Consider the following 26842-nt stretch of genomic DNA (forward strand, 5'->3'; position numbering starts at 1 on the left):
GGGCTTTGGATCGGTCAGACCTTTAGACCCGCTGTTTTCATCCCCAGAATGCAGAGTCCTTTGCCTCATCTGCAGTGTCTTTTTAGAGCTGACCAGCCCATCCATTAAAGGTAGCCGCCTGGCTGGCCTTAAGGGCCCACTCGCCTGTTTCCATGTGAGTTAAATGAACTAAACAAAAGGCGATTAGGCAGGGACATTTTCCATGTCACTGAGAATCCATTTCAAAAAGCTCACTCTCCACATGATAACTTGAAGAAGCAGGGAGCTCTTAGGAGGACTGTGCACAGACTCCCGATGCAGCTCAGGCAGAGCGAGAGGCTGTAAATTCACTGATGTAATGGGTTTAATCTTAAAATGCCCTTCATTTTCCACCTCCAAATCCATGCAGTAAATCAGCTGCCGTGCTGAAAGAGAAAACAGGTGTTTGAGTTTGTTGTTTTTCATTTGTATTGCTGTCAGCAGCGGCTCTAATGCAGCCGAAGCAGTTTTTCTTCTGTGAGATCATATTACTTCCCCCTTTTAAATTTCACTCATAACCTTACTAGATACATTTGTTTGATAGTCTTGGCTTCGCAGTCTTAGGTTTATCATGAAAAGGGAGATTTAAAGAATAGGACTCAGGATATTCTACATTTTTCCTACAAAACCAACTTCAGCCTGTTTCTTAGATTACTGTCTCCTGCCGATGAAATGAAGATCATTCATGGTGCTGGTGGATTAAAAGGAGACATTTAAAAAGAATAGATGGATGGATGGATGGATGGATAGATGGATAGATGGATGGATGGATGGATGGATAGATAGATAGGAATCCAAATATGTAAATATACAGTATGTACAAATAAAATAAAATGTTTTAAAATTAATATCAGTGAATCCATAGCAACATCTCTTTCCAGAAACACTGTCCTTGTTATTCTGGAAAATCTACAGAAAACGCTGTAAATCATTTCTTCAATTTAACAAAGTATGTTTAGCCTTGTGTTCCCAGACCCAAATTCACTCGGTAGATATAGAAGTCTGATCGCCCTCCTTTGGAAATCGCTTCCTCTTGTTCCATCCCACTGGGCGTAGACTTTGGCTTAATTTAGAAACTACTGGCGCAGCCTTGAAGAAATCAACATTTACCAACATATTTGCTGAAACTCGACCACTGCTGTAACTACATTTCGAAAAACACGCTGGACTTCATTGTTGCTGCACTCAACCACCGACACTGGTCTCTGATGGGTCTTTCTTTCAGAGTGGTTGTGCAAACGTTAATGCGAACAGGTTCCAGAGATGTGATCAACAGTCAGACAGAGCGAGGAGAACTTATCTTATGTTGCAGGCAGAAAATACAAGCGGAGCTGAATGAGGAAGTACTATATGTTTCCTTGTAGTTTTAAATGATCTGACCTTTATACTGACAATAGTAAACAATGCTAAAGCTGCTTGTGTATTGGTGAGTATGAACTTAAACAACTATAAATGTAGATTACCACACGTGACTCTATTGACTTGGAGCTGATGAAGTGCTCATTGGTTTGTTGTTTAATTCCAAATTGTCCCAGTTTTAGGTTAAACTTTGCCGGCTGGCTGCGGCGTTACTTCTATCCACATGGCAGGAGCATTAGCTTAAATCAGAGTATAACTTAATCAGTGTCTGGCTTTGATCTTTGCTGTGTACAACTGAGCAGGCACTTCCTCAGGGTTTTCCCTGCTTAGAGGGCAAAGCTGCATGCCCTCCAACACAGTGTAAGGGAATGCTAATCTTGTCTTTGTTTCTCATGGAAAGCTACTTATCTCCCGCTAAGCACAGGTACCTCGGATGAATGGCTCGCTTGTGTGGATGTGTGGAGTGCAGCAGCAGCCAGACAGCCATTCCAAGTATGCGTGGGGTGGAGGGAGGATCCAGCATAACATGACATCATATTCTTTAACCATTTAGTACACTATATGTTTCTGTGGCTCCTTTACATTCAGGCGTTGGCCTGGTTGTAGCCGTGTCCTGGCTTCCTGCCGCCGTCCGAAGCCCAGGGGAGGTGCTGCTGTTGGAAACGAGCTTGTTTGGTTGGTTTTTGACATTGAAACTCCATCTCTGTCCCGTGAAGCGATTTTCAGCACAGACTCAGCTGTTTTCCTTTTCTTTGTGTGTTCTGCCACTGTTTCCCCGAGCTGGGTAGGCGCCTCGCCTCTCATAGGTGGGAGATTAACATGTCTGCGGGCAAAAACCCAGCTGCAGAGCATCTCTTTCTTCACCGGTGGAAACAAAGAGGTTTAGAAAGGTGCAGCGGGCTCAGAGGAAAAATGAAAATTCAACAAGCACCTGCTGCTACCTTTGTTACTCTTATGATCAGACTCAAAAACATGGTTAGATATATAATATTAAAAGTATGATTCTGCAGCATAATACTGGAGTTCTCTCAGTTCAGTTCAGATGATGCAAAGCTATAAAAAAAAAATGTTAGCAAGCACTGCAGTAAGCCAGAGAAATAACTCATGTCTTGTTTTGAGCTACTCTGGATTTCTCCAAAAACCTTCCACATATCACCCACGAGACGAGATCAATTGAGCTGTCCTTTGGCTTTTTAAACTAGAAGAAATACACTCAGCCAGGATTTTTGCCAGGTCTGCCCGTCTGCGGTGCTCTGAAATTACTCACAAGATGTACTGCCTCTTCCATTGCAGGGGAAAACACCACAGGCTTTAGTCCATAAAAGAGACGCAGCTATAGTTCAGTATGCTTAAAATGCCAGTAAACAGAGCCTGATGAATGTCCGCACCCAGGCCGACTATTTATCCAAGCAAAGAACATCAGTCACATCTAATCAGAGCAGTGCACATAGGCCCTGGGCTACATTAATGCATAAGAAATAAGCTCTGTGTGAGCTATTGACATCCCTCTCTATATTCGTAGCACACGGTCACGCTCCTAATCGCACGCCTCGAAAGTAAAACTGAAAAGCATAAAGGAGGAGCTGGCTTTTTAAATAGCATTTCATTGTTTTCCTGCTAGACACTGGGCATCGTGAATGTTTGTGGCAGTAATAGAAGCCAACAGACAAGTTGGAGGGAGAGGAAGCATTTGTCTTTTTTACAGGTCGCATCGAATGTCGGGTTTTTGGTCTCAATACTAAGTCAGTTCTTCTTTAAACAGGTCGCTCCTCATTTAAAGTCAGTTAATTTTAGAGCAGCACACATTTTGTTCAACTGCTCGTCTTTCTGCAACATTTAACAGTTCAACATGAGCAGATTCGTTCGGCCCTGACTGACCCCTCTGTTCCTCCCACTGACGGAGGCGATGGAGCTGCTCGTCCCGTGCTGGGATATTTTCCAGCCATAGTTTTAATGTGTGAAAACTTAAACACTTTAACACATTCATTTAGGAAATGTACACTTTATACACTCATAAAAGGAAAGTTTTGAAACCAGATTTGCACAAAGGACTATTTTTAAGTCAGGCACTTAAGAATGAAGACCCTCTCAAAGGTTCCTATCACAGCTGTGTGCATATTCCCAAATTAGCACAAACTGGTTGACCCGTAGGAAAGCTTTCGGGGGCCCCGGGCACCTTCCCGCTCTGCGTGGTTGATAATCCAGTCTTGCATCTCAGCGGTTGGGCTTCGTTTGTTAAATGAAAAACATCCGTGATGAAATATTTTCTGTGAAGCTTGTGACGGTCACCCATCGCCCTTTTCTGCACATGGAAAATGGCTTCGCTAGAAAGACATGTTCGCATAACAAAGTGAGGTGTTGAAAAAAAGGAAATGGCACTAAATGGTACCAAAACTGTATAATCAGCTGCAGAGCTTAGAAAAATAAATTATAGATAAATTTCAAACAACGCACGGCCCTGTGAATCGTGCAGACAAAGGAAAAGACAGTGGAAGGAAACCTCCTCATAAACCACAGGTGACGGGCTCCACATTGTACCGCCCTGTGTTTACAGTTGATATTTATAAAGACATTTCCCTATCAGAACAGCCTTGGCCACGGCGAGCGCTTTACGGAAAGCAATGGTGTTTTTTGAAATAAGAAAATAAACTGTTTCCTTTATCACGGTTGACCCGTTCCACCTGGCATTCATCAGTGGCGGGCCCGGCATGTTGGTCCTGTCGGCTGCTCTCCTCCCTCTGCCTCTTTTATCACTCTAATGGGGTGCTATCTCCAGGCCGCTCTCTCCGGGTCTGCTCAGCACCGCTCGGCTCCCTTCAGCCGCATTCTTTCCACATCCATCCCGACACACGGGCGGATTTAACACATAATCAGGCCGGACGGGAGGGCAGCCGGAGAAGAAGGGGGGTCGGCCCGGCCCTGACAGGACTCATCATGCGAGCACCGCGGAGACAGAAAGGCCCAAACTAGTCGTTCTCACCCCGGCTCTGGCAGTCTGAAAAACAGAGGGGATCTCCCACGTTCCCACACTGCAGCTCACTTTTAGTCCCGTCCGCAGCAATATTAAGACAGATGGGGAGGAACTCAATATCCCAGCTCGGACCAGCCGGCCCCCTTTGTGCTCAGTAGTAATAAGGATTGTAACCTTGATTGGATTTATGGGTTGTAAGCAAATAAAGAAGCTTAGTTCCTCCAGGTCCTCAGAGACTGGGTGCCATCACAAGTTTTTTTTAATACTGCCACTAATATGTTACCTTAATTCTGCTACCGACACTATACTTTTTGTTTAAATTGCACAAATATGCCCTCCACGTCTGTGTTACCACAACAGTCTGGAAGCCAAAACTTTGTCATCCGACCATCTTCACAAGGATTCACATCAAGGTCTTTCTGGACAACCCAAAATATGTCCATGGATCATCCTCACTGACTGCACCTATTTGAACACATCATCTACGCAGACACCCAAAGTCATAGAAAACAATTCTTCACTTTGGATTTGATGAGAGAAGTTGAATGGGAGTCTATGGAGCCAGAGGCTTTTTGGAGCCGACCTCTAGTGGCACCCGGTGGTATTGCAGCTTAAAACACTTCTGCATCGGCCTCATTTTTCTATAATAACCATACCTGAGTTTTGGTGCAAGTATGATACGTGAGTGTGTGTGGCGATCCCATAACGATAATTTATTTGATTCCTTTTAATACCTTAACCAAAGATCAGTTGTTGGTCGGACACCTCGTCAGAGTTTCTGACCCATGTTTGATTCTAAAAATCAACTAAAAAGGCAAACTTTCAATCCCATCTTTCAGCAAAGGCACAAGATTAAGTGAAGAAAAAAAAACCCTCACCAACTGCCATTGTGTCACTTCAGACAGGGGAAATAATTATTTTCTATTTTGGCCGGGGAGGGATATGTCAGGCTGCTCCCCCCTCCCTTTCTGTCCATCACCCGGAGTGTCATGATACTGCCAAAGCGTGAGAGAAATTGGATGTAATTCAAGAATGTTAAGAAGCTCAGCACGGAAGAAAAGGAAATAAACCAAGATCTTAGAAAAATACAGAAATCTGTTTTCCCCGTTTTTTTTTGTTTATGCGTGTCTGCATAAGATAAGGAGACTTTGTTTTACTCTCCGGGCCACAAGTCTGCTGTGATTGAGAGACTACGGTCACAGGAGTGTTTGATTATTTCTATCCCGCTACTCCGAGGACCTCTCCTTTCTCAGGCTCCTCTTCCTCTCTGTGTAAAAGTGCTGACTGCAGCTCGTCCCCCCACACATCACTGAATGAAAGTGCCTGACCACTGTAAGGGAAATTACAGATGCTGCCTCTGTAGCCTGCCGAGGAGCTGGCTGGAATGTAAGACTTGTATTTTTTTTTTCTCTCTGCTAAACCTCAACCCGCTTCTCTAAAGACTGTCTAATTTCTGCGCGTCGTAAATAAGCCTGCTGTTGTGTCGGCCGCTCAGCTTCTTTTACGGCCCCGTGTCAACAAGCACAGTCGGCCTTTATCTGCAAGAAGAAGAAGACCAGGCTTACAGAAATGGGCCTTTTTCCCAAAGAGTCACTCTGAAACACTTCATCCTTACAAATGTAATTACACGTTGAGTTATGAGTCCTCTTGTCGAAGAGTCGGCCGTTTGGTACAATGTACCAGCATGTTTGTGTGTGGGCGTTTGCCAGGAAGGTGTCAGTCGTCCAGTCGCTTAAGAAGACTGCTGTGTGAACGGACTCGGTGTAATTGCTTTGTGGATATGTCCCCTCAGAAAGAAAGTGTTGCTGCAGGGACAGTCGACAAAGAAGCTCTCGCTCTCGCCCCATCTCGACTAAGAGTGTCTCCTCAGCATCTGGTGCCGGGAGAAGGGAACTCGCCTCGCTGCTGCTGGGACAGGAATGCCGGGCCGGGACGGCTGTGTTTGTACTTGTCACTCAGTGCACTGCCAGTGGTGGGAAGCATTGCAGAAACACTTGGTTGCCTGTGTCATACAGCCGTTCGATTTTTGAGGCCTCATTTGCCGCCTTGTTGCTTCTGTAAACATTCCCGCGTGCCAAACGCAGTCGGATGCACTGATAAACACATTGGCTGTCACTGAGAAAGAAAACGATGGAAAATGAACCATGTTTGCTTGTGAGCTCCAGTTAAAGAGCGGGTTTAGTTCATAGAAAACGCTGGTCTTATTTTTGTCGTTTGCAGCCATCATTTTTTTTTTTTTACTGACTGACCACTGAACTCACCAAAGTCATTTCTTAGATTGGGGGAACAGCAGTGGGTCAAAAAACAGGCCGTCAGTTAAGAACAAAACTGAGTGTTGCTTACAAAACTTTTTTTTTCTCTCCATTTGCTTCCTTATGCGTCACACTTCCTGCATGTGGTTACCATTAAATGCATTTTGAAAGTAAAGGCTGGGTACAGAGCTTTGATACTTTAAAAACACCAACCAAAGTACAATCTACCATCGAAATATGGCTCGGGATAACTTTTGCTGCCTTTACTCAGAAGTAAATCTCATCAGCTCCTACTTTGGCAGCTGGACTACATAGATAAAGCTACTTGGTTTCCATTTAGGATGCCTCATTTAAATCTTATCAAACTAGTATTTGACCACATGTCTGAGTTCTGCTTCTGTGTGTTCAGACGTCTAGCTTGAGTATACCAACAGCCTGGGAGGTATTCCGAAGACACTCGTTAACTGTAGAGACAGAAAACGGACGGGATCACATTCTCCCAATCTAAACTGCATGAAAACTAAAGATTTGTACCATAATGTCCAGTGTAATTTAGCTTACAATTGATTTCATGTGAACAATGCCATTATCGGTATTGTAAAGTGAAACCTGCCTTGAAGGTTAATAAGTAGCTGAATCTGAGAATAATGAAACTAATGTTTTTGTACATGGTCCCTGACAAATAAATGTAATTAGCCCCTTCAGCTGGAGGTTATTTTTTTCTATTTCCATCTGAAAAAACTGTGAAGCCAAAATGAAGAACCTCGGGCTCAATGGACAATTTAAAAAGCATTACGACTCCTGGATGCCATCACCAGGCCGCCTAATCAAAACTGTAAATTAAAGCGAATATAACAACTTTAAACCTATAGAGTCAGAAACGGTGAGGTTACAACCTGCTGTCAAAATTCGGAAATGAGGGGTGAGTGTTTGCTGAAGAGATGGCGAAGGTTGTGTGTGCTAAGCAAAGCGTTTTTCCCCTGAACATCATCGAAAGCCTAAAAACAGATGTAGCTTTATGGATATATCCGCTTATTTGATGTGTACTTGTAGTTTTACATTTTTTGTTATCGTAGTAGTAATAGTTTTTGTATCAGTGTTAAGGGAGGAAAAAGCACAACTCCAACCAGTTGAAATTCTGTGACTGTTACAGAATATTCGTGCAGTTATGAAATACTAGATTTCTCCTTTTAAAGCAGCGTTCAGTTTTGAAAGCCGTCCTCTCCAAAGCCTTGCACTAATCTTAATCTGCACCGTGGGTCCTCCGGTTGGCTGGAGCGGGGGGCCGTGGTGGGAGATAGCCCCAATTTTCCCCCTCCGCACACCGGCCCCGCTGCCGAACAGCTCTCAGAAACCCAAACGCAAACAGACGCGCTGGCTTATCCTAATGTTAAAAAAGGCCGTCGTGGTGGGTGACCGCGGCGGGACGCAGCCCGTCTTTAACCCGCTGGAGGAAGTCCTTCAGTGTCATTACAACGTCCACGGGGGGTGTTTACACTGCAGCTACACAGGGTTTATTTTGCTGTTATGTGGAGTGCTATCGCTCATCACAACTGTACATACAGTAAAAAAAAAAAAGAAAAAAAAAAAAGAAGCTAAATATGATGAGTCAGCACTCATCTTTCGCCCGATCAGCACTTGCGACCTGCTGGCTCGCGCGTTCCTCGTGGCTCTGCTTTCAATTACCGGATCGAAAAGGTAAAGAGCAATTAATTATTAGATTAAAGATAAAATCACGTCATTTTCCTGTTGATAAAAAAAAAAAAAGGTCTTGTTTCACAAGGCTGCTGCTGCGGCGTGATAAATGAGGAGCGACGGGGCTTTCATGTCGCTGAAATGAGGATACGTTGGCCTCCGCCTCAACCGGAAATATCTGATTCCTTTGGGCCTCTTAGTCCGGACCTGTCACAGGAAGGGGGGGGTGGCCAAAGGGGACAAACATAAAAAATAACAACAACAACAGCAGCAGCAGAGCAGAATGGAGATCTGAAAAAGATAGAAGCCGGTCTGAGAATTGTTGCTCATTTCTGCCCGCGCTTCATGAAAAATGCATTTTGCGTGTAATTTGGTAGTTTGTATGCAGAGCTGCTCCCAGGTAGAGATTTCATGCAGATTGTTTAGGACATCCAAGGCTGAGTCGGGTTTCGGTCGGCGTGGATCCGCTGACTTCCAGACCCAGAATAAGTGTTTTCCTCTTTGTAACATTTCAACATGGGCTGTGAGGTTTCTGTGAGTCACTGGATCTGTTTTCCAGTCTGTCTTTGTCATTACTTGCGCGGCTCTTTTGGGGGATCATCTGCACCTTCAGAAAAACTGACGAGTGCACGAGTCAGATGGATTTAAGAGCGTGTGTGTTAATTACCACGGAGCAGCGATGAGTCTTTGATTCGTCATCTCACCGGTTTGTTTACCTACGAGGTGAAACGCTGAGATGATCCGTGTGCTGCTGCTCGACACATCGCTTATCTCTCCGCTCTGCTGAGGAATGTTTCCTCTCACAGATAGCACTTGTTATAAACACGTCGGACCCCTTCGCCGACCTGATGATTCAGCAGATTAAAAATAGCCTCGTTATGCTCCTCTCAGGTTGTGGTTTGTCCTCGGGTGAACGCTCCACCCTGAGTTCAGCGCTGCCGTTGCATGGCTCAGGCTGCTTGATGAAGTGTGTGTGTGTGTGGGGTGGGTGGGGTGGGGGGTGGTGCTTCGTTCAAACACCGACTCATCCAGATGTGAACACGGCGGTTTGTTCTGTCATGCCCTCTCCACGGTGGGAATTCAGGTGTGAAGCTAGGACTCTTTCAAACTGTGTTTGCACAGGACTAATATCACCTGAAGACATTCAGGGATTTGTAAAGACTGCTGAGATCATCAGTGAATCTGGCTCAGCTGGGATGTACTCAATCAAAATTGCCCTGACAACGCCAGAGACCTGTTGAATCACAGATCCTGACAGCCCCGGAGGAGACGCTTAAAAAGTTGCGAGAGGAAATTTAGACGTGATGCAGAATATTCCGGACAACAACTCAACGCAAGATATTGGCTGTAAATAGTTTGGATGACAAGTTTGTATCTCTAGAAATATATTTTGTCTGTCCTCCTCTCCGGCCCACCACGAATACAGTTTCCAAGGACGTTTTGGAAATGGAGACTTTTTGTAAATTAAAGCTCCATTAAAAGCACATTGACAAAATATAAAGAGAGTTTGGAGCCAAAATACTCTCAAAAATATTGAGCTTTAATACCAAGTGCTGTCAGAACCCTGTTTTAATATTGATCTAGTTCTGTATGTCAGTGGTTTCCAACCTACGTGCAGGGACCCTTCTGGGGGTCACAGGATGAATGTGAGGGGTCACCGGATGATGAATTGGACAGGAAGGAAGAAATTCTCCACGGCGTAAATTAGCTCTTTTCCAAAACTGTGAAATTGAACCTTTTCTGGCCTCCATCAACTACGACCATGAATCAGTCTGAGAATGTTTTTAAAGACTTCTTTTACTGAGAGCTCAACAAAACAAGGCATCTGAAGCTGTGGGAAGTTCTTTAAGACCTTTTCCACTGTTTTCTGACATTTTGTAGATGAAACGATTCATCAGTTCATCAGATAATAAATAATTGATATTTGTGTTGCCTGAAAAGACAAACTGTTCCTGTGACTCAGCTGTGTTCCTGTTTTCCTTCCTCTCCACAGCGTGTGGCCGTGGCTTCTACAAGTCTTCCTCCCAGGACCTTCAGTGCTCTCGCTGTCCGGCGCACAGCTTCAACGACCGCGAGGGCTCCTGGCGCTGCGACTGCGAGGACGGCTACTACCGAGCCCCCTCTGATCCTCCGTCTGTGGCCTGCACAAGTAAGTCTGCCATGCCGTTGCTAGGTAAACACAGCGCAGCTCGCTTGCATTTAAACAGCTGCTCGTGCGAGACGCTGCGGAGAGCCCGGTCCAGACCTGCTCGGTCCGTCTGCACTGGCCTCATGAAAGGCCCAGATGTGTTCCATAGCCGTCTCTCTGCCTCCCAGTATGTCATTATAATTATGTTTGCAGGCTTGCGTGTCTGTTTTCTGTCTTAGCCGGTTGCTAATGATGAGAGGAGCAATTTGCCATTTCCCGTCTGAAAGATTGCAATTACAGTCGGCAGCGGCGGCGGCGGCCCACGCAGCGCCCGTTGTCTTCATTTGTCCCGGCCAGTGGAACCGGCCTGTGACAGCCATTGATGGCTTATTTACACAGTCTGAAGGGGCGGGGCTTGTCTGCCTACACATCCATTCTCCAACGTGTTTATTCCAAGGTGCTGCTGGATGGCTTTTATGTTCCTTTGCCTTCGGCTACTGTGCATGTGGAAGCAGCACACCCCAGCAGGGCCGTGTTCGCACTGCGCTTTATCTCTGGAGGTAAACAGGACCCCCAAACATAATCTCTGCACCTTATCTGTGTGCCGTCTCTCTGCTGATAATGTATCACAGGCCGGCTGCATCGGTCCGCAGGCTGCTGGCTGGAAGACAGACACACTGACGCAACTTTGAGTGGAGCGGATAAATTAAACATTTCAGATTGCCGTAATTTATTTTGTACCATTATCTGTTGAACGAAAACAACAAAAACAGATATTCATATGCAGGAAAATATGCACGGCTGTTTTCTCCCTGTACAACCAAAGTAGGCCAAATCAGAGTCTCTAATGCGTGCGTGTGTGTGTGTGTGTGTGTGTGTGTGTGTGTGTGTGTGTGTGTGTGTGACAGAGAGAAACTGCTGGTGAGATATGCAAATAGTATAATTTTATAGTGCTGCATCGGCTTGTCTATGCATTAAATCAGAGGATTTAACAGATTGAAGTTTAGATTTAATGTTGTAAATGAAAAATGACTCTTTGATTTTTATGGGCGACTGTGAAGAAGCTTGTTGAGCAACGTCTTTGTCTCTGCCTGCTCTGAAACCTTTCTCATTTATTTCCAACATGCACAGGTGTGTTTGTGTTGCCAGAAGCATCTGCTTCTCCTATTCTGAGATTCTTTGATTCCACTGAAGTGAAAATGTATTATTTACTTTCATTAAAATGCCAGAAAAGTAGGGAGATTGAAAAAAACAATATTGACTTGTGTTATATACTTCTAATTTTATCAAGCTATTCATGTTTGATCATATAGTGTGATACATTTAAAAGTACAAATGCTATCATGCTGAGTAAGGTCCCATTTAGGTGGTTCTATTGTACCAGAAGATAGTCAAGAAGCTTCACACTACTTATAACATGTAAAAAAGAAAGTGGACCACGATGTGATCAGCTACAGCACCACCAACACATTTATTAATGATTTATTGAAAAGATTGTGTAACTCACTTGAATTTAATATTATCAGGACAGTTCTAAAATTGAAGGCTCTATCAGTGTGTCATTTCAAGGCAGGTTCACTGCAACTGTCCCAGGAACCAAAATCAAATTTAATAGAGGTCAAAAGAACATTTCTGCCTTCGTCACCTTGCGTGTGTTAATCGAAGCATTGTCATTTCCTGTTTGTAGAAAACAGGAAGTCGAACAACAGCTTAATTCAGGATTTATTTTGGAGAACTACATACCAACACCAGCGATGGCACCGCTCACCTGAATTAGGTTAGGTTAGGTTAGGTTAGGTTAGGTAGTTACTTTATTAATCCTGAGGGGAATTTTTTTTTTTTTTTTTTTTTTTTTTTTTTTTTTTTAAATTAAAATCGCTCTCCTGGTGCATGAGGAAAAAACAGGTCTGGAGCTTCTGACCGCGGGGTCCCACTCCACCCCTGGTCTTTACGGTTTGATCACATCAGTCAAAAAAAAACCCTCTCTTTTCTAGGCACTGGGGAGGTTTTAGAAATATGAAACCTTCATGGATTAAAAATCCATAATACAAAGAGTAGAACTCAACCTTGTGGAGTCAGCACTTTCACAGACGTTGCTTTTATAATCGTGGTTTGTGGGTCACAGGGGATTTTAAAATTGCAATACTTCAAGTGACCACTTGGGAAAACTGTCAAGGAGGGCTGAGTGGTGGTGCGGCTCACAGTGACTCACTCACAGTGTCCAAATGTTCATTTCAACAGTGACTTAACTCATTACACTTCCCAACATACCACAGTATACCAATGGGAGACACACCCTGTCCTTTGTTTTCCTTTAACGAGCTTGTCGGCATCATTACCCCCTGTCACTTACAGTCTTTACAAAGAGAAATTACACAATCTTTGTTGTAGCAATTAAACATGGAGCCCCTACACAATAGAACAATCACTTCAGCAGAGTCTGAGATGTTGCTGCTATTGTTTGGGTGGAAAATTATCCAACGATATCTGCGATAATTATTAAAGTAAACTGTAGTGACGTCCAGTTTGAACAGGGGAGGTTTTAGTTCTGCCGGTGTGGTACGGACTCCTTTAAACTTACCTGGCAGCCTCGTTCTAGACGCGCTGAAGCCCGTTGAGGTCATTCCGGTGCCTTGTGAATAAATTCAGTGACCTCGGTGTGGATGGGATTCGTCTCCGCTCCGATCAGCGTCCGACACCGACGAGGGCCTAACTGAGGCTAAGCAAACGCGGGTCCGGCCGATGACCACAAACTACCAATCTGTCGGTGTAGCGCGGAGGCAGCCAGACAGATCCTGTTCTCGGAGACAGGTCCATTACTCACTTCTCCAACCATCCTAATCGGATGTTAACGCTTCACTCTGACATCCCTCGCTGATCAAGGGCAGGACACACATGCGCAGGTGGGAAACACAGAAAGTTCCCACTTCCCCTCCGTGTCCTCTGGCTGTTCCCTTCTGGGTAATCACCTTGCCCAAGACGCACAGTAATTACTGAAGTTGCCTAATGCACACTTTCCATTATTCATTTTCATTAACTTTGGGTCTACACTTGATGACCCCATACCATTATATGTAAATATGTATTTTTAACTTGTGTGAATACCCTCCTCCTCATTCAGCCGGCACAATCTGTGCACGGCTCTCCGTACGTGCGTTTCCTCATTCACCGCTGGATTAAGTCGGTGTGACCAATAGTCACTGTGATTTCCTCTTTTCAAGTCTTATCCGGACTAGGAGTGAATAGTAATTGAAAATGAATTTGCACTGCCTGAGTAAATAGCTTGATTGACAGGTTTTTTTTCAATAGGGGAATGTAAAGCTACCATATCGTAGGCCTTAGCAAAACAGAGAGATGGATCTCTGGCGCACACAGATTACGGATGTGTCTGCGAGGATTTCAGAGGAAATGTGATTAAGATGTAATGTGAGGACATGAAAAGATAAATCCACGCTGAATAAAGATGAGGAAAGAAGTTCCAAAAAACATAGCTCCAAAGACATTGTCCCTCATGTGGTATGTGTAAAGAGGGGGCGGGAGGTGGGGGAGGGGGGGGCACTTTTGTTTGTCCAATGTTTGTCCGCGCCATTCATATGCAAAGTTGTGAGGGGATGAGATATATGCGGACGGCCATCGGGAGGCTTTTCCCCCAGAGGCTCAGCAGAGACCGGCGCTGTTGACAGGTTGGGCAGCCGAGCATCAATCACGCAACAGCTGTGAGCGGGGCGGGGGCGAGCGAAGGGGCTGAACGGGGCATTTGTTGTCTCCTCCTCCCAGCTCACCGGCCACCCCTCTGAAAAATGTGCCACCTCAACAAGTCGGCGTCGGTCAGAGGGTCCGTCCTGCCTGGAGTTGCTAGGGGACCGTAAGTGTTGCTGCCAGATACCGGGAGCACCGACAGGGTCAACTTCTTACTCGTTCTCCTCTCAGGTGGAAGCTCAGCTGTCGTTTTACGGTTTCCTTGTAAAATGAGATTATTACCCACATTTTGGGCTGCGTTCACTTTCAAACATTTGAGATAATCGGGCCACGCTGTTGACTTGTTAACAACCTGTCTGATGCTGTGACTGCTCCAGTTTCAGACCTCGTTCTAGCAACGTCAGCGTGTTCCCACATTACAGCAATTACTTCGGTCAGGGCTGGTTTAACCGACAGAAAGGTCACAAACCAGCCCAAGGACCTTTTTCTGCTTCTAGTGAAAGTGACCTAATTTAAAAAAATTATGTAAAAGCATTCTGTCAAGACAATTTTTAGGACGCTTAATCTTAGAATATGAGCTCAGGAGTTAGAAGGTAAAAATGTAAGTATGACATAGGATAATATAAATATAAATGACTAGCGAGAAAAACATGTCCTCCATGTTGCAGTGTATATCGTGCTAAACTGAACCAAACAAATGAGCAATTTATCGAATTATCATGAAGCACTTGCTGCGCAGGTTGTTGAAGACCTTTGGGGATCTTCAGCATCTGCGGCCTCCGGGCAGTTATCTGCTTTGGAAATTTGGTTATGCATATTTCTGTATAATTATTTGAGGCATTGTAATCCAGCCTCCACTGGTTTGTACAATTGTGTCATTACGGATGCAAGTGATGGCGTATCTTTTCGGATCCATGTGGAACGAGACCGGAAGGGTTGACCTGATCATGCACATGTAAATTCAATGTAAATCGCTGCACGTTTTTGTGTCCACACTGTGATTAGAGGAGGTTATGGGATTACAATAAAGACTCATGAATACTGAGATATAAAGGACATCTGAGACGTCACTACATCATTCTTCGAAGGCATTTCACAGAGCTGGTCGGAGGCTCAGAGCTTCCATCAAATGCATCAGAACTTTGTTTGTGCATGTTTTGCATATATATATATATTTCAGCAGCTCAAAAAGAGTGAAATCTCCAAGCTCTTAGCTCATGCAGCCTAGGTGCACCGAAAAAAAAAAAAGTGTATTGTTCTAACACAGTCTTAGGCACGCTTTGCTTTAATTTCTTATTCCTGTCCACGTGCCATCATGCACACTCCAGAGACCGAGGCTGAAATGGATTTCAGCTTGCAGCGCACATTGTGTTCGAGTGGCAAATCCAATATTGAATTCAGTGTGGAATTGAAGGAGAATTGAAATATTGGTTATTACGCCAGCAGCATTCGGAGGCTGAAAAACTCTTTTGGTCTTCCTCTCACACCGGTTCTGTTGCAGCCACATCATTAGAGGCAAGGTCACGGGGTCACAACACACATTTGTAGACTGAGGATTACCTCATGGGCGATTTGAATACCACTCACCCCTGCTGCCCCTCTTCCCACAGCTCCCCAATTAGAGCCCAGGCAGCTAATAGGCTGTGGAGGGTTAAGTTAGCCCGGATCACCTCTCAAGGCCGATAAGCGGCAGATTCTTCCTCCTAAGCCTGGATTTACTCAGGTCTTACAACTCTGCACCGAGTGGAGATGGACTTTGAAACATGACCTAAAAACAATCTGCTGCTATTCTCTGTTTTCTGTACGGTAGATTCTCGGATGCGGCGCTTACCCCGGCAGAGCTGAGGCCTTTTTCTCCCTCCTTGTGCACATGGGAGGTCTTTCTTTACTCCACAAAATCACCGGTTCTGCTTTCAAATCTGCGCCATGTTAGCATGCAAATGTTGTAGCAGGAAACATAAAGTGAGCACACACATATCACATATTTATGTCCAACAACAAAAATACGCTCACACGTACGCGCCACACATGCTCAGCCAAGCCTGGTCGCAGTGGCGGAGTTGGGAGGGAAGCGAGCAAGTGATTGAGACATTTCAGGCTGTGGGGGCTCTGGCAGGCTAATCCGTGAAATGAAACTTGACTGGGAGGAGGGGTGAGAGGAGAGAACACGAATAGATAAGACAGAGTGGGGGAGTGAGAGACCGAGGAGAGGGAAAAAAAAGGACAGGGAGAGTGACAAGCCCTTGAGCTATGAGGATGAGCAGACAGGACGGCGGCGGGCTCAGGATGCCTGCAGATCTGTGCTGCAGGTGAAGTCGGGGCGAGAAGAGTTTCTTGTTCCTGAGTCCAGACGGAGAAGAATCGGGGAAACAAAGAGGCGCCACGGCGGCGGCAGAAGAAAGAGAACCGAGGTGTTCAGGCTTCAAACGCACCGGGTCGAATCATCCGTCACCTCAACACCCTCAGAGGGCCTCAACAGCTGTCTTTATCTCCCCGCAACGACTTACGGACTTCTGCATGTCTTTGTAGACTTGGCATTTTGTACAAACCATTCCCCGCAGTCTCTCTTTAAAAACATTTGGTCATCAGCATCCGTGTTTCTCCGAACCAGACAGCCTCGGCGGAGCTGCTAACATTAACGTGCTAAATAATGCCGGTAGATACAGGAAGGGTGCGTTCAAAAGATGCTGATATTCTGCGCTGGTGTTCAGCAGTTTGAGGTTCGAGGTTTTGTCCATTGACAGCTTAACTTTTTGGCTTTTCTCCCAGTCACGTAACGAGTGTGGTTGAACTGGAGTGGCGTTCACCTGTCTCCACCTCTCTGTTCTGTTGCACCTGGTGTCCACGGGAGTGAGGCTCCGCCCCCTCCCTTCATGAAACACAGAAAGGTAGCAGAGCAGAGGAACGCAAATTAGCACGACTTTCAGTCAATGCACGAGCTCGATGCGTGAGCGACTCACTGAAATGAAATGAAGTAAGTCAATAAATAGTTGTTACTGGATGTAACTGCGCTTCTTCGAGTAACTTCGTATTTGGTCTCTTTCACGGGGCGGGAGGTCCCGTTGGCATAGCGACACGCCCTCCCGAGACAACGGAGGGGAAACACTCAGTAAACATATGAAACATGATGGAGAGGAGTTCAAACTCTGCTTGGTTACACAACTTTACAAAAAATTTGCAGAACCCGTCGATCCAATCATCCAAAGGTGAATTTCAGTCGCTGGTCGACGACCTGCCAAGCACTTCATTTGAGACGGACAGAAGGTAACGCTCACAGCGGAGTGTGCATCTGAAAAAAGATGACAAAAGACAAAGGTCACACAGATCCAGGGTCAGTCAAATCTAATTTCCTTTCGCCTATTGTTGCCAATAAATCACCGCTTTGATCTGTGGCACCTGAGACCCGAGTGAGAGCGGCACGGGGTGAAATGAGATGTTATCGCTGCTTCCTGTGGCCATGGAAATGGTGGAATAAAACAAGCGTGTGTGTGTGTGTGTGTTGAGTCACACCCTCCTTTTGTACACAAATAAGATTGAGAGCGCGGGTCGAGTGTCGATGCCAAGACTGAAGTTGAGTGGCGCTATTGGCAGTCACTCTTCTCCACTTCACCTGCCACAGGTGGCTCTTTCATCTCCGTCTCTTATCTCTTCTCCCCATGAATATGCATGTCTCCGGCGGGCCCTCGGCCCGAGTGGGTGGAAGAGGGAAAACAACCGAGTGCCGTATTAATGAGAAGGAATATGGTGCTAGCAGTTTTGCTGTTCTGCATATGCATGACCTGTTTTGTTAGTTAATGTGACAAATTTAATGAGTTGAGAGGTTCGTCCCCGAGATTCCCTCCCAGATTATTTCCTGAGAGTCCCAGTGAACAAATGAAGATCTTCTTAAGACGGTTATAAACAAAGACTACAAATCATATCATCTTTACTGCATTCGGGGAAGTTTATTTATACCAACATCTGGGCCGTAAAAGCCAACAGCCCGAAATGTGAAACATGAAAGCGGCAATTTGTTATTCATTGTTTTACGAGATGAGCTAATCTGTTTGCCATTATGTGAGCGTTTATAGGTGAATGCTCCGTGGTCCCGAGCACTCTGGAGGCTGGTGAGCTGGTTGTTGTTGGATGTCAAGTGAAACTGTACTTGGCAGTTGCAGGGCTGGTGATAACTCAGGTTAAATCTGCTTCATAAATTGTGTGGTTGTGACAGGCTTTAAAGTCTTTTTTGGAAGACATTAAGTCTAAGTGTGCTGCTGTCTGTGTGATATACTCTCTAAAGCCACCGTCTCCAGCTGGGACAGTTGTGTATATTTTTGGAGAGCAGGACGACTTAACGAGTGACTGTCTGTGGCTTCTGATTCGCTGCTAACCGTTTGTCTGACCGTGTCTCAGTCGCTTCAATAGCAGCTGCAGATTTTAGGCTGTTAACAGTCACCATGTAAACAAAGCCTGGTGTCCATCTGGATGAATGTTTGCGTGCGTGATTTCAGAGGAACCGGGCTGCCTTCATCCACCAACCCTCTCACCATTATCTTTAATCCTGACAGTGAATCAAATGTCTAATTAGGCTGGTCACAATTATTACATAATCTAATTATTTCAGCTGACTGAAATCATTTTGCATAATTTTCATTCCTATTCATGTGTGTAGAAACAGCACAAATAAACTAACAGAAATGTAATATTTTTATCACTATTTCCACATTGTTTTCTAATGTTTGAGGTGTGACCATAAATTACGTATATAAAAGTGGACATAGCTTTCAGGTTTAATAAAATACAGAAGTGTTCTTCACTCTACATTCAACTTCTCATCAAATCCAAAGTGAATAAAATGTGTCCATCAGTTATCTCGGTGTTGTTAGCTAAAGTCACTCTTTCTTATTAGTTTTCTGGAGGTCCATCTGAAAATAGTCCCTCATTCATTAGAAAAGAAGATTCAAAAAGACCTGTTTTTGGGGGCGTGTCTGTTTGATTGACAGGCCTGTGGTGCAGTCAGGTTACAGCTATCGGTGGGCGGGACGTAGTATCGTCAGGTTTACAATCGGATCAGTCAGATCCACCGCTGGCTCCTCCCCCAGCTTGTCCAAATATGGTCACTTCCTGCTCCAAACCGCTCTGAACTAACAAGATGGTGACGGACAGAATCTGAACTGGAGGCTTCATAACGTTCACAAACCAACGATGACATCGCTGGTGGCTGCTGAACCAACTTCTTCTGCTATGTTTCAGTAAATCATGCTTTTTCTATCTTGGTTTTTAGCTAAAGGAAAAAGGAGCCTGCTAACTTGGAGGTAAATCGTCAATCACAAAATTCTTTTGACGAGTAATTATCAATTAAAGTTTCATGATTGTGGTTTTGAAATAAAACATATAAAAAACATATAACATTAAAAAGTAGCCATCTTCTGCCAGTGAAAAAACTGGTGAAATATACACTGTGTGCCCTTCACTAAACAGCAGCCAGGGAGTTAGCAGCTAGCCTGTGAACAGTGAATCATGCAGCTGTCTAAAGAGACAGATTTTTTGTGTGTGAAAATATTGGATTGACTGAACTGTGATGACAATTCATGGGAACGGTGTTGAACGTCCTCTGATTATAGAATTATTGTGTCTTTGAAAGTCTGGCCTGCTCAGCCTCTCACCTTGACCTCGGTGCTGCCTGAGCTCTCTTCCTTTCAGTCTACCTGCGCCATTTCTTCTGGATCTGAGTCTTATTATAATTGAGTGTCAGTGTTTGGCTCTGGGGCTGAGCTGGCGTGTCCTGTAGAGAACAGTGAAAGCACAGATCCAGTATATGCACACTCTTGCCTGTCACTTTCAGTGGCACTCCAGTTATTTAATTCTGGCTCCTTCCGTGTCCACCTCTTGACAGGACCTCCCTCGGCGCCGCAGAACCTGGTCTACAACATCAACCAGACCACGGTTAGCCTGGAGTGGAGCCCGCCGGCCGACACCGGCGGTCGCAACGATGTCAGCTACAGGGTGATATGCCGGCGCTGCAGCTGGGAACCGGAGGAGTGTGTTCCCTGTGGGCCCAACGTGGGATATTCTCCCGCTCAGTCAGGATTAGTGGACACTTACGTGACCATTATGGACCTGCTCGCCCACGCCAACTACACGTTCGAGGTGGAGGCCGTCAACGGGGTGTCGGATCTGAGCCGCACGCAGAGGCTGTTTGCGGCAGTGAGCATCGCTACCGGTCAAGCAGGTAAGGACCTCTCATCAGTTTATTGATTATGCGTGTTTCTGTGTGCTCTGTTGGGCGAAAGTGATGTTTGATTGGTGTGGATTGAAACATGAAGTTTTCGTAGGAAACCTTTGGTCTTTTCTTTCCGTGAACTGTTAAAGGTCCCATATTTTATACTTTTGCTGTGTTTAGTTTGCATAATACGATATTTTTCGTGGCGTTAAGTATCAAAAACCCTTAATTATCTCCTCTCAGCAGCTCAACCAAGACCAGGCTGTTTAATGTCTGTGTATTTAAGACATATTGATATCAATGACTCTCTCTTCTGATTGGGCGACTGGTTTCTGAGTGACACACGCCCTGGCCAACCACAGGTTGTCTTCAGTCTTGTAGTTTGTTAGTTCTTCCTAAGTTGTCCTAGGTTGGACAGAACGCCGTGCTGAAGGTGGACATGTGACACAAGTGAGTTTGTGACATCATAAACTGACAGAAGTCCAAACAGCACACTTGCTGAATACGAGCTGTGTGCTTTTTTTCATCCAAATTATAGTTGCACTAGGACATGCTTTATAATTTAAAAAAAGAAAATCTGAATTCATACTTTGTAAGACCTTTAAAATATTTTGGGAGATACATTTATTTACTGTCTCTTCAAGAGTTAGATGGATCCAAAGTGTGTGTTTTAGCTGAATCAGAGAATGGAAAAGCCTATCTCAGCATAACGACTTGACGCAGGAGGAAACACCCGACCTGCTTCTGTTCAGTGTTCAAAAACACACCTGTAAAGTTCAATAATTAACAGTTTGTTTCTGGACACAAACACAAATGTTAAAGATCCGAAGCTGTTGTTCAAGAAATGTTGAAAGAGCGCAACTCCTCTAAAACCACAAATTGCTTCTTGTATGTTTTGAGTGTGGATGAAACAAACATGTTACGATGAGGTGCTAAAATAAGTTAACCATGTTCCGGTTTTTTGCTTAATACATGGAGATGAGGCTCAGATCGGCTTCAACACTAAATCCCTCCATTCCCTAAAATGTCAAACTATTTCCTTAAAGCTGAAGTTTGCCTCCCACTGGTCTCTGCACCGTTTGCGGGGTTTACTACATGTCAGCGTGGAGCTCACCCTCCGAGAGCGTCAGACATTAAGACCACGACGACTGACAGTTTCATTTTGAAACCTCTCATATGCAAACTACGGTAATGATTTCCCATTAACATTAATGGCCATCATCTGATATGATCCATATTATTTTCAGTATGCATATTACGAAATTGATTTAATGTGTTTATCAGCACTGCAGAGGCAGACATTATTAGCTTAGCGATGATGCAGCCTCCCAGCGGCACCTCAAGAGCTAATAGTGTATTTGTAGCTCAGTCTCAAGGGAATGTGCCGTAATTAAAATGCTGCGTTTTGTGGTGACAAAGTCTTAAAGCCTTTTTTTTATTCATTATTTCTATGGATCCATCCAACAAGATTCCTCTTTCATGCTCGAGCATCCATGAAACACAGTTGGCCTGAAAACACTGTGTTCTGACGATGGTGCTGAAACGAAGGCTGCAGAGAGAGGACTGAAGTCGGATGTACAACTTCTGTCTCTGGATAACTGCACCTGCCACCTGACCTGTGCTGCTCAATCATGTCCTGCTGCTGTTGAATCTCCCATCTTCATTTAGTCATGTGAAGTAAAGCTGCCAGTGAGCCGCTTTTCTCTCCAGAAATATCTCGCAAGCTGTGTTTTCTGTTAAAAAACACAGTCGATATCTCCGTTTTTCTAGATGTGCGTATGTGTGGGAGAGACAGAAAGAAAGATGGATGCGATCAGCATAGTGCATGTGTGCTGTGCAGCGCTGCAGATGATGTATTTGGTGCGGCTCGGCTCATGGCAGAGACAGAAGCTGGAAGCCGCCGAGGGGTTGCGTGGCCAAGGACACGAGGGCGTCGGGAGGAGGATGACCTGCAGGACAAAAACAGAAACACAACAATTAACACATGCTCTGTCGAGTCACTCATAATTATACTCATGGCGTGTTGACAAGCACAATTACTCAGTTAACCTGGCAGAATATTCAGCCATTAGCTATTGTGAAGGAGAGCGGCCAACATCGTGTCATGTTTATAACTGGGAGTCCGTGCCACCGTTTAATGTGCTATGATACTGCAATCAGGGAATACTATGTCCAGGATGGATCACAACCATGAATACGTTGTTGATCAGTTCAATTATATTTTGATATTTCATCTGTAAATTCGATCATTTTTATTTCAATAATTGCAAAGATTCCTTGATTCTCTGTGTTTTATTGAGGAGGAACTTCTGAAATAGTATTTAGACCATGATGCAATCCTGCAACTCCTCTTTGAAACCCCGACTAATGAAATTCCTTCAGGGTTAGTAGCTCTTCAAGGCAACGCGACCCTTTCCATCTGTTCAATGGAAGGACAGCAGGGCAGAATAATACCTTTAAGATGGAGGCTGGAATTACCCGGGATGAGGAAAAAACGGATAAATTAAATATGCAGAAAGAAAATGACCCCAGGTTTAAATATGTTGCTGTTAATGCATAGCATAAATATATATTTAGTAAGGGATTACTGTTCATCCAATAATGATCTGACCGCATGACTCTGTTCTAACGAGTGCATAATCCTGTGTAACAATGAGCTTTGTTTGATTCAGACACAGGAAGAACGTTAGTTTGGTAAAAGGTAAATTTCCTAAAGTTGCCTGGCCATTTTGGGAAATTTAGAGATAAAACTAGTAGGTTAGGCTTCCCAAAATTGTCTCGAGTCAAGATTCACAAATGTAGTTTGCCAGAGCTATGACTACATTATGGAAGGTGGTTACTCAGTTCCCAGCGTTAGGGTGACTTGTCTTGTTAAGGAAAGATAATGGTTTGGATACAAAAAATAAATAAATAAATACTTGTCCTCAAAGATAAAATAATAATTAGTCTTACACTTCTGGACTGTCTGTAGGAATTAAAATAAAGTAGGTTTTATACCTGAGTTCTACCTTTGCTTCAGTCTGGTTGATGTTGTAGATCGAAAACAGTTTGTTTTCTGAGACTTGAAGAAGGAAGCAGTCAGAATGTTTCAGCTGAACGTCCGCAGTCAGCGTTATGTTGGTATTGACGTCCATGTGACGTCTCTCTCTCGTTTCCCATCTCCGGGACATTAGCGCCGTGCTGCAGGGCTCATTGTCCTGCTCACTGGACCCTCTCTGTGTCCGGCGCTCTCCGGGCCGTTAGGAATGCTTGAATGATCTGTAATTGGAACGTCGGAGCTTCCTAAAACAATCGCTCCTTCCTGGGCAAATGTGCAGGACCACTCATTAGAAAATGACTGCATTATTAAAGCTTTTATGGCTCATCATTCAGAATTGATTAACCTTTGCGTGGTGTGGCGCTGGAGGCCCATCGCACTGAAAGAAGTTTTAAGAAGTGCAGCCCTCTCCTCCAACGCTCCCATCTCCACCTGCTGAATGATAATCAGCGTGAACACAGGCCCGGCGCCGGGGACCGAGGGAACCGACGCCTGGTGTGTAAATGCAGATGGTGATCCATCTGATGAGGAATTCACACCTCCTCTAATTATACCAAAGGAACCATCTGAAGCGAGGCTGAAGCTGCACGAGGTGCTGAGTGCTTATTGTTCCCAGAAACCTAATTACCTCTTAGCTCTGTCTTAAATGAGTTAAAGTAGAGGCTGCAGCTATGTAAGCTTGATTTCTGCAGCAGCTGAATAGAAACTGGTCATGTGGAGGATTTTTTTTCCCCGTCTTTGCTGTTGCCCCATGCTGGAAGTTAAGAGCGTGTTTCAATCAGCGCTCCATTGTGAGCCGACAGCGAGCCGACCAGACAGAGCCAACCTCCGAGGCCCTCCATGCCTTAGCTTTCCTCGAGCACACTTGTAAACATGGCCTTTTGTTCTTGCAGCACACTCACGAGTGGGCACTGCTCATAGCATTACCATTAATATTTATTCAAGCGGGCGTTCACATCTCTGAGGCAGAAAACTCACTGTGGAGGAGGGCACAGAAAGAGGAGTGGAAATTGGTTCTGGGAAAGGCTGCAGGATCTCTCTCTCTCTCTGTGTGTGTGTGTGTGTGTGTGTGTGTGTGTGTGTGTGTGTGTGTGTGTGTGTGTGTGTGTGTGTGTGTGTGTGTCTGTGTGTGTGTACAGGTGTGCACACACTCAGCTTGAAATGGGGTTTAGGTGCAATCAGATGGAGATATAAACAATATATTGAGTGAAAGAGAGAGCCTGTGGAAATTGATTTTAATGTTGACTGCTGTATTAGCCGGCAGCACAGAGCCTGTTAGCCTCCGATAGCAACTCCTCCAACAGCTTCTCTAAAGTATTCACAGATTCCAGCGCAGAAAGCAGGCACTGTGACGGGATGCCAGATGTATTATTTAGACTGCAGGGAGTCTGGCTAGAAATGTTTGTCCTCCAAACATAGATATAAATGTTTGTTATGGCATTATGTAGACTGGACTGTTACAGAAAGAGTGTGATGGATTCATCTTTCTGATTGGCTGATATCTTAAGATACCGACACAACAGCAACAACACTTCCTCACTATGTAATTAAAGTGTGTACACTTCAAAATGATAGTTTCTTACCTTTTCTGTCATCTATTGTGTGTGTGTGTGTGTGTGTGTGTGTGTGTGTGTGTGTGTGTGTGTGTGTGTGTGCGTGTGTGTGTGTGTGTGTGTGTGTGTGTGTGTGTGTGTGTTTAGTATTGGCACAAAGAAGAGAGAAGAGTGTGTGCAGCTGTACCTCGGGGGTGTTACTGTGGGACCTTTTGACTGCCTGATTGATCAGAGGAAAGCCCTTGTTGTCATGGTTACTAAATGACTTATATAAATACATTCTGTGTATACCCTGCAGATGGATTATTATAAGATGGCTTCCTAAACAGCTGATGGATTTATGATCAGTTATGTATTTAAATGTTTTTGGTTCTATTTCAGAACCAGACAAGAGAACTGAGACTCTTTTCTAAGCGGTCTCGGCCCGGTTGTGAAGTCCACACCAGGGTTTGAATGACCACTTTCAGATTGTTCTGTGTGTACTGACCCAGCCTGCCGCAGAATTAGTTTAAACCACACCACACGGGTCGGGCCTGAAAACTCCCAGAAGCCCCAGCGGCAGCAGGAAGTCTTCACTTCTGTCATTGACGCAGCCGATTTCTACATTTTTAACTCCTTTATGTCTGAATGACAAAAAAAAAACGTCTCTGCAAAAGATGAGAGGACAGAATCAAAATATCACATTTAAAATCTGCCTCTCTGTACGGTACAAGTTAAAGACTTTTCTACAGGAGAAGCTACCATGTTTATTTTTAGCTGTTGTTCTTTTCATTTGTTGCGCAAAACTGAGAATGTAGGCTGATGTTCTCGTCCCCCTCAAGTACAAACCTACTTAAAGATTCAAAGAGAACAACAGGCGATTCCCTTTAGAACGATCTCTCAGTGCAAACGGAGGGGAAAAAAGCAGCGAGGCACACAAGAATGTGAGCTAAGCATTTCACTTTGATCTGAAAAGCCTCGGCGCCGCTGCATTGCGTGAGAAGCAAATATTCCCGTTGAGTTGGGCTGTTTCAATCAGAAATCTGATCCAGTGTCCTGCAGCAATTAAGTGTCTGAAGATGGCAGAGTTGGTCTGATTGTTAGTTTTTGTCAGAAGAAAGCAGCGATCATTAAAGTATTAGATGTTCTTGGGTGCACATTTAGACCCAGCTCCTCCGCGGTAACCTATACGTCCTCTTTACTGACGCTTTATCATCACTAAATGGATATTGCTCAGTGCATTTGTGAAAGTAACACTTGGGGAACAATACGGCCATTGATTTATCCCTCTTTGTGTCCTAATCTGCCACGGTGGCCTTAAACAGAAGGATGGATTGATCCGGAGGAGTCCCTGCTGACCACTGCCAGCCAGTGTCATTTTCGAGTTAAGCGGATCCTCCTTTGTAGCATTTGTCCCCGGTTTTACGTTACCTGGGAGCCCATTCTTTTCACCCCCCCCCCCCTCCACCCCGCATGCTCGCAGTAATTTGATGAGAGCCGGGCAAAGCAGTAAGATTCAACAGCTGCAATAAAACTGCGGTGGTCTCAGAGCAGCAGCTCGGAGCACTTAACCTGTAGCTTTTCTGTAAATGCCTCCTGATTTGTCTGTCACCCAATCCGTCAGCAATGAATAATTTTCATGGAAGGTGCACTTTAATTACTTTCCCATTTAAATGGCATTATCGGGGCCTATCTAGGTAATTAATCTCACCAAGTATCCTGTTTCAGCCTTTTATTGCTGGCAGACGAGCTCCCTAAATCCCCCCCGAATCTGCCGTGCTTCAATGAGCGCTCCCTCACAGAAGCTGGCGTTGCCTCTTTCCCCTTCACTTGGTCCCTATCGCAGCCATTGGACGCTCCTTTTCTCTCTGTGCAGGCAGCCTGTCAGAGCAGCCGGCTGTTTCAGCGCCTTGGAAAGGACACGGGCAGACAGATCCACGCAGGGCTGT

General features: G+C 44.8%; 1 protein-coding gene across 4 annotated transcripts in view; it reads left to right on the top strand.

Moving 5' to 3' along the window:
• The window catches only part of epha7 (eph receptor A7), an 89147-nt gene that overhangs the window by 10029 nt on the left and 52276 nt on the right, over nt 1-26842 (top strand). For all 4 annotated transcript variants that reach the window (XM_069161507.1, XM_069161508.1, XM_069161510.1 and 1 more), the window contains exons 4-5: nt 10289-10444; nt 19998-20333. In XM_069161507.1, the coding sequence (XP_069017608.1) occupies nt 10289-10444; nt 19998-20333 (492 nt within the window). The remainder of the gene's footprint in view (nt 1-10288; nt 10445-19997; nt 20334-26842) is intronic.

This window comes from Embiotoca jacksoni, unplaced genomic scaffold (assembly GCF_022577435.1).
Source record: "Embiotoca jacksoni isolate LCO1_2020_lvr unplaced genomic scaffold, fEmbJac1.0.p SCAF_29, whole genome shotgun sequence".
NCBI classification, from domain to species: Eukaryota; Metazoa; Chordata; class Actinopteri; family Embiotocidae; genus Embiotoca; species Embiotoca jacksoni.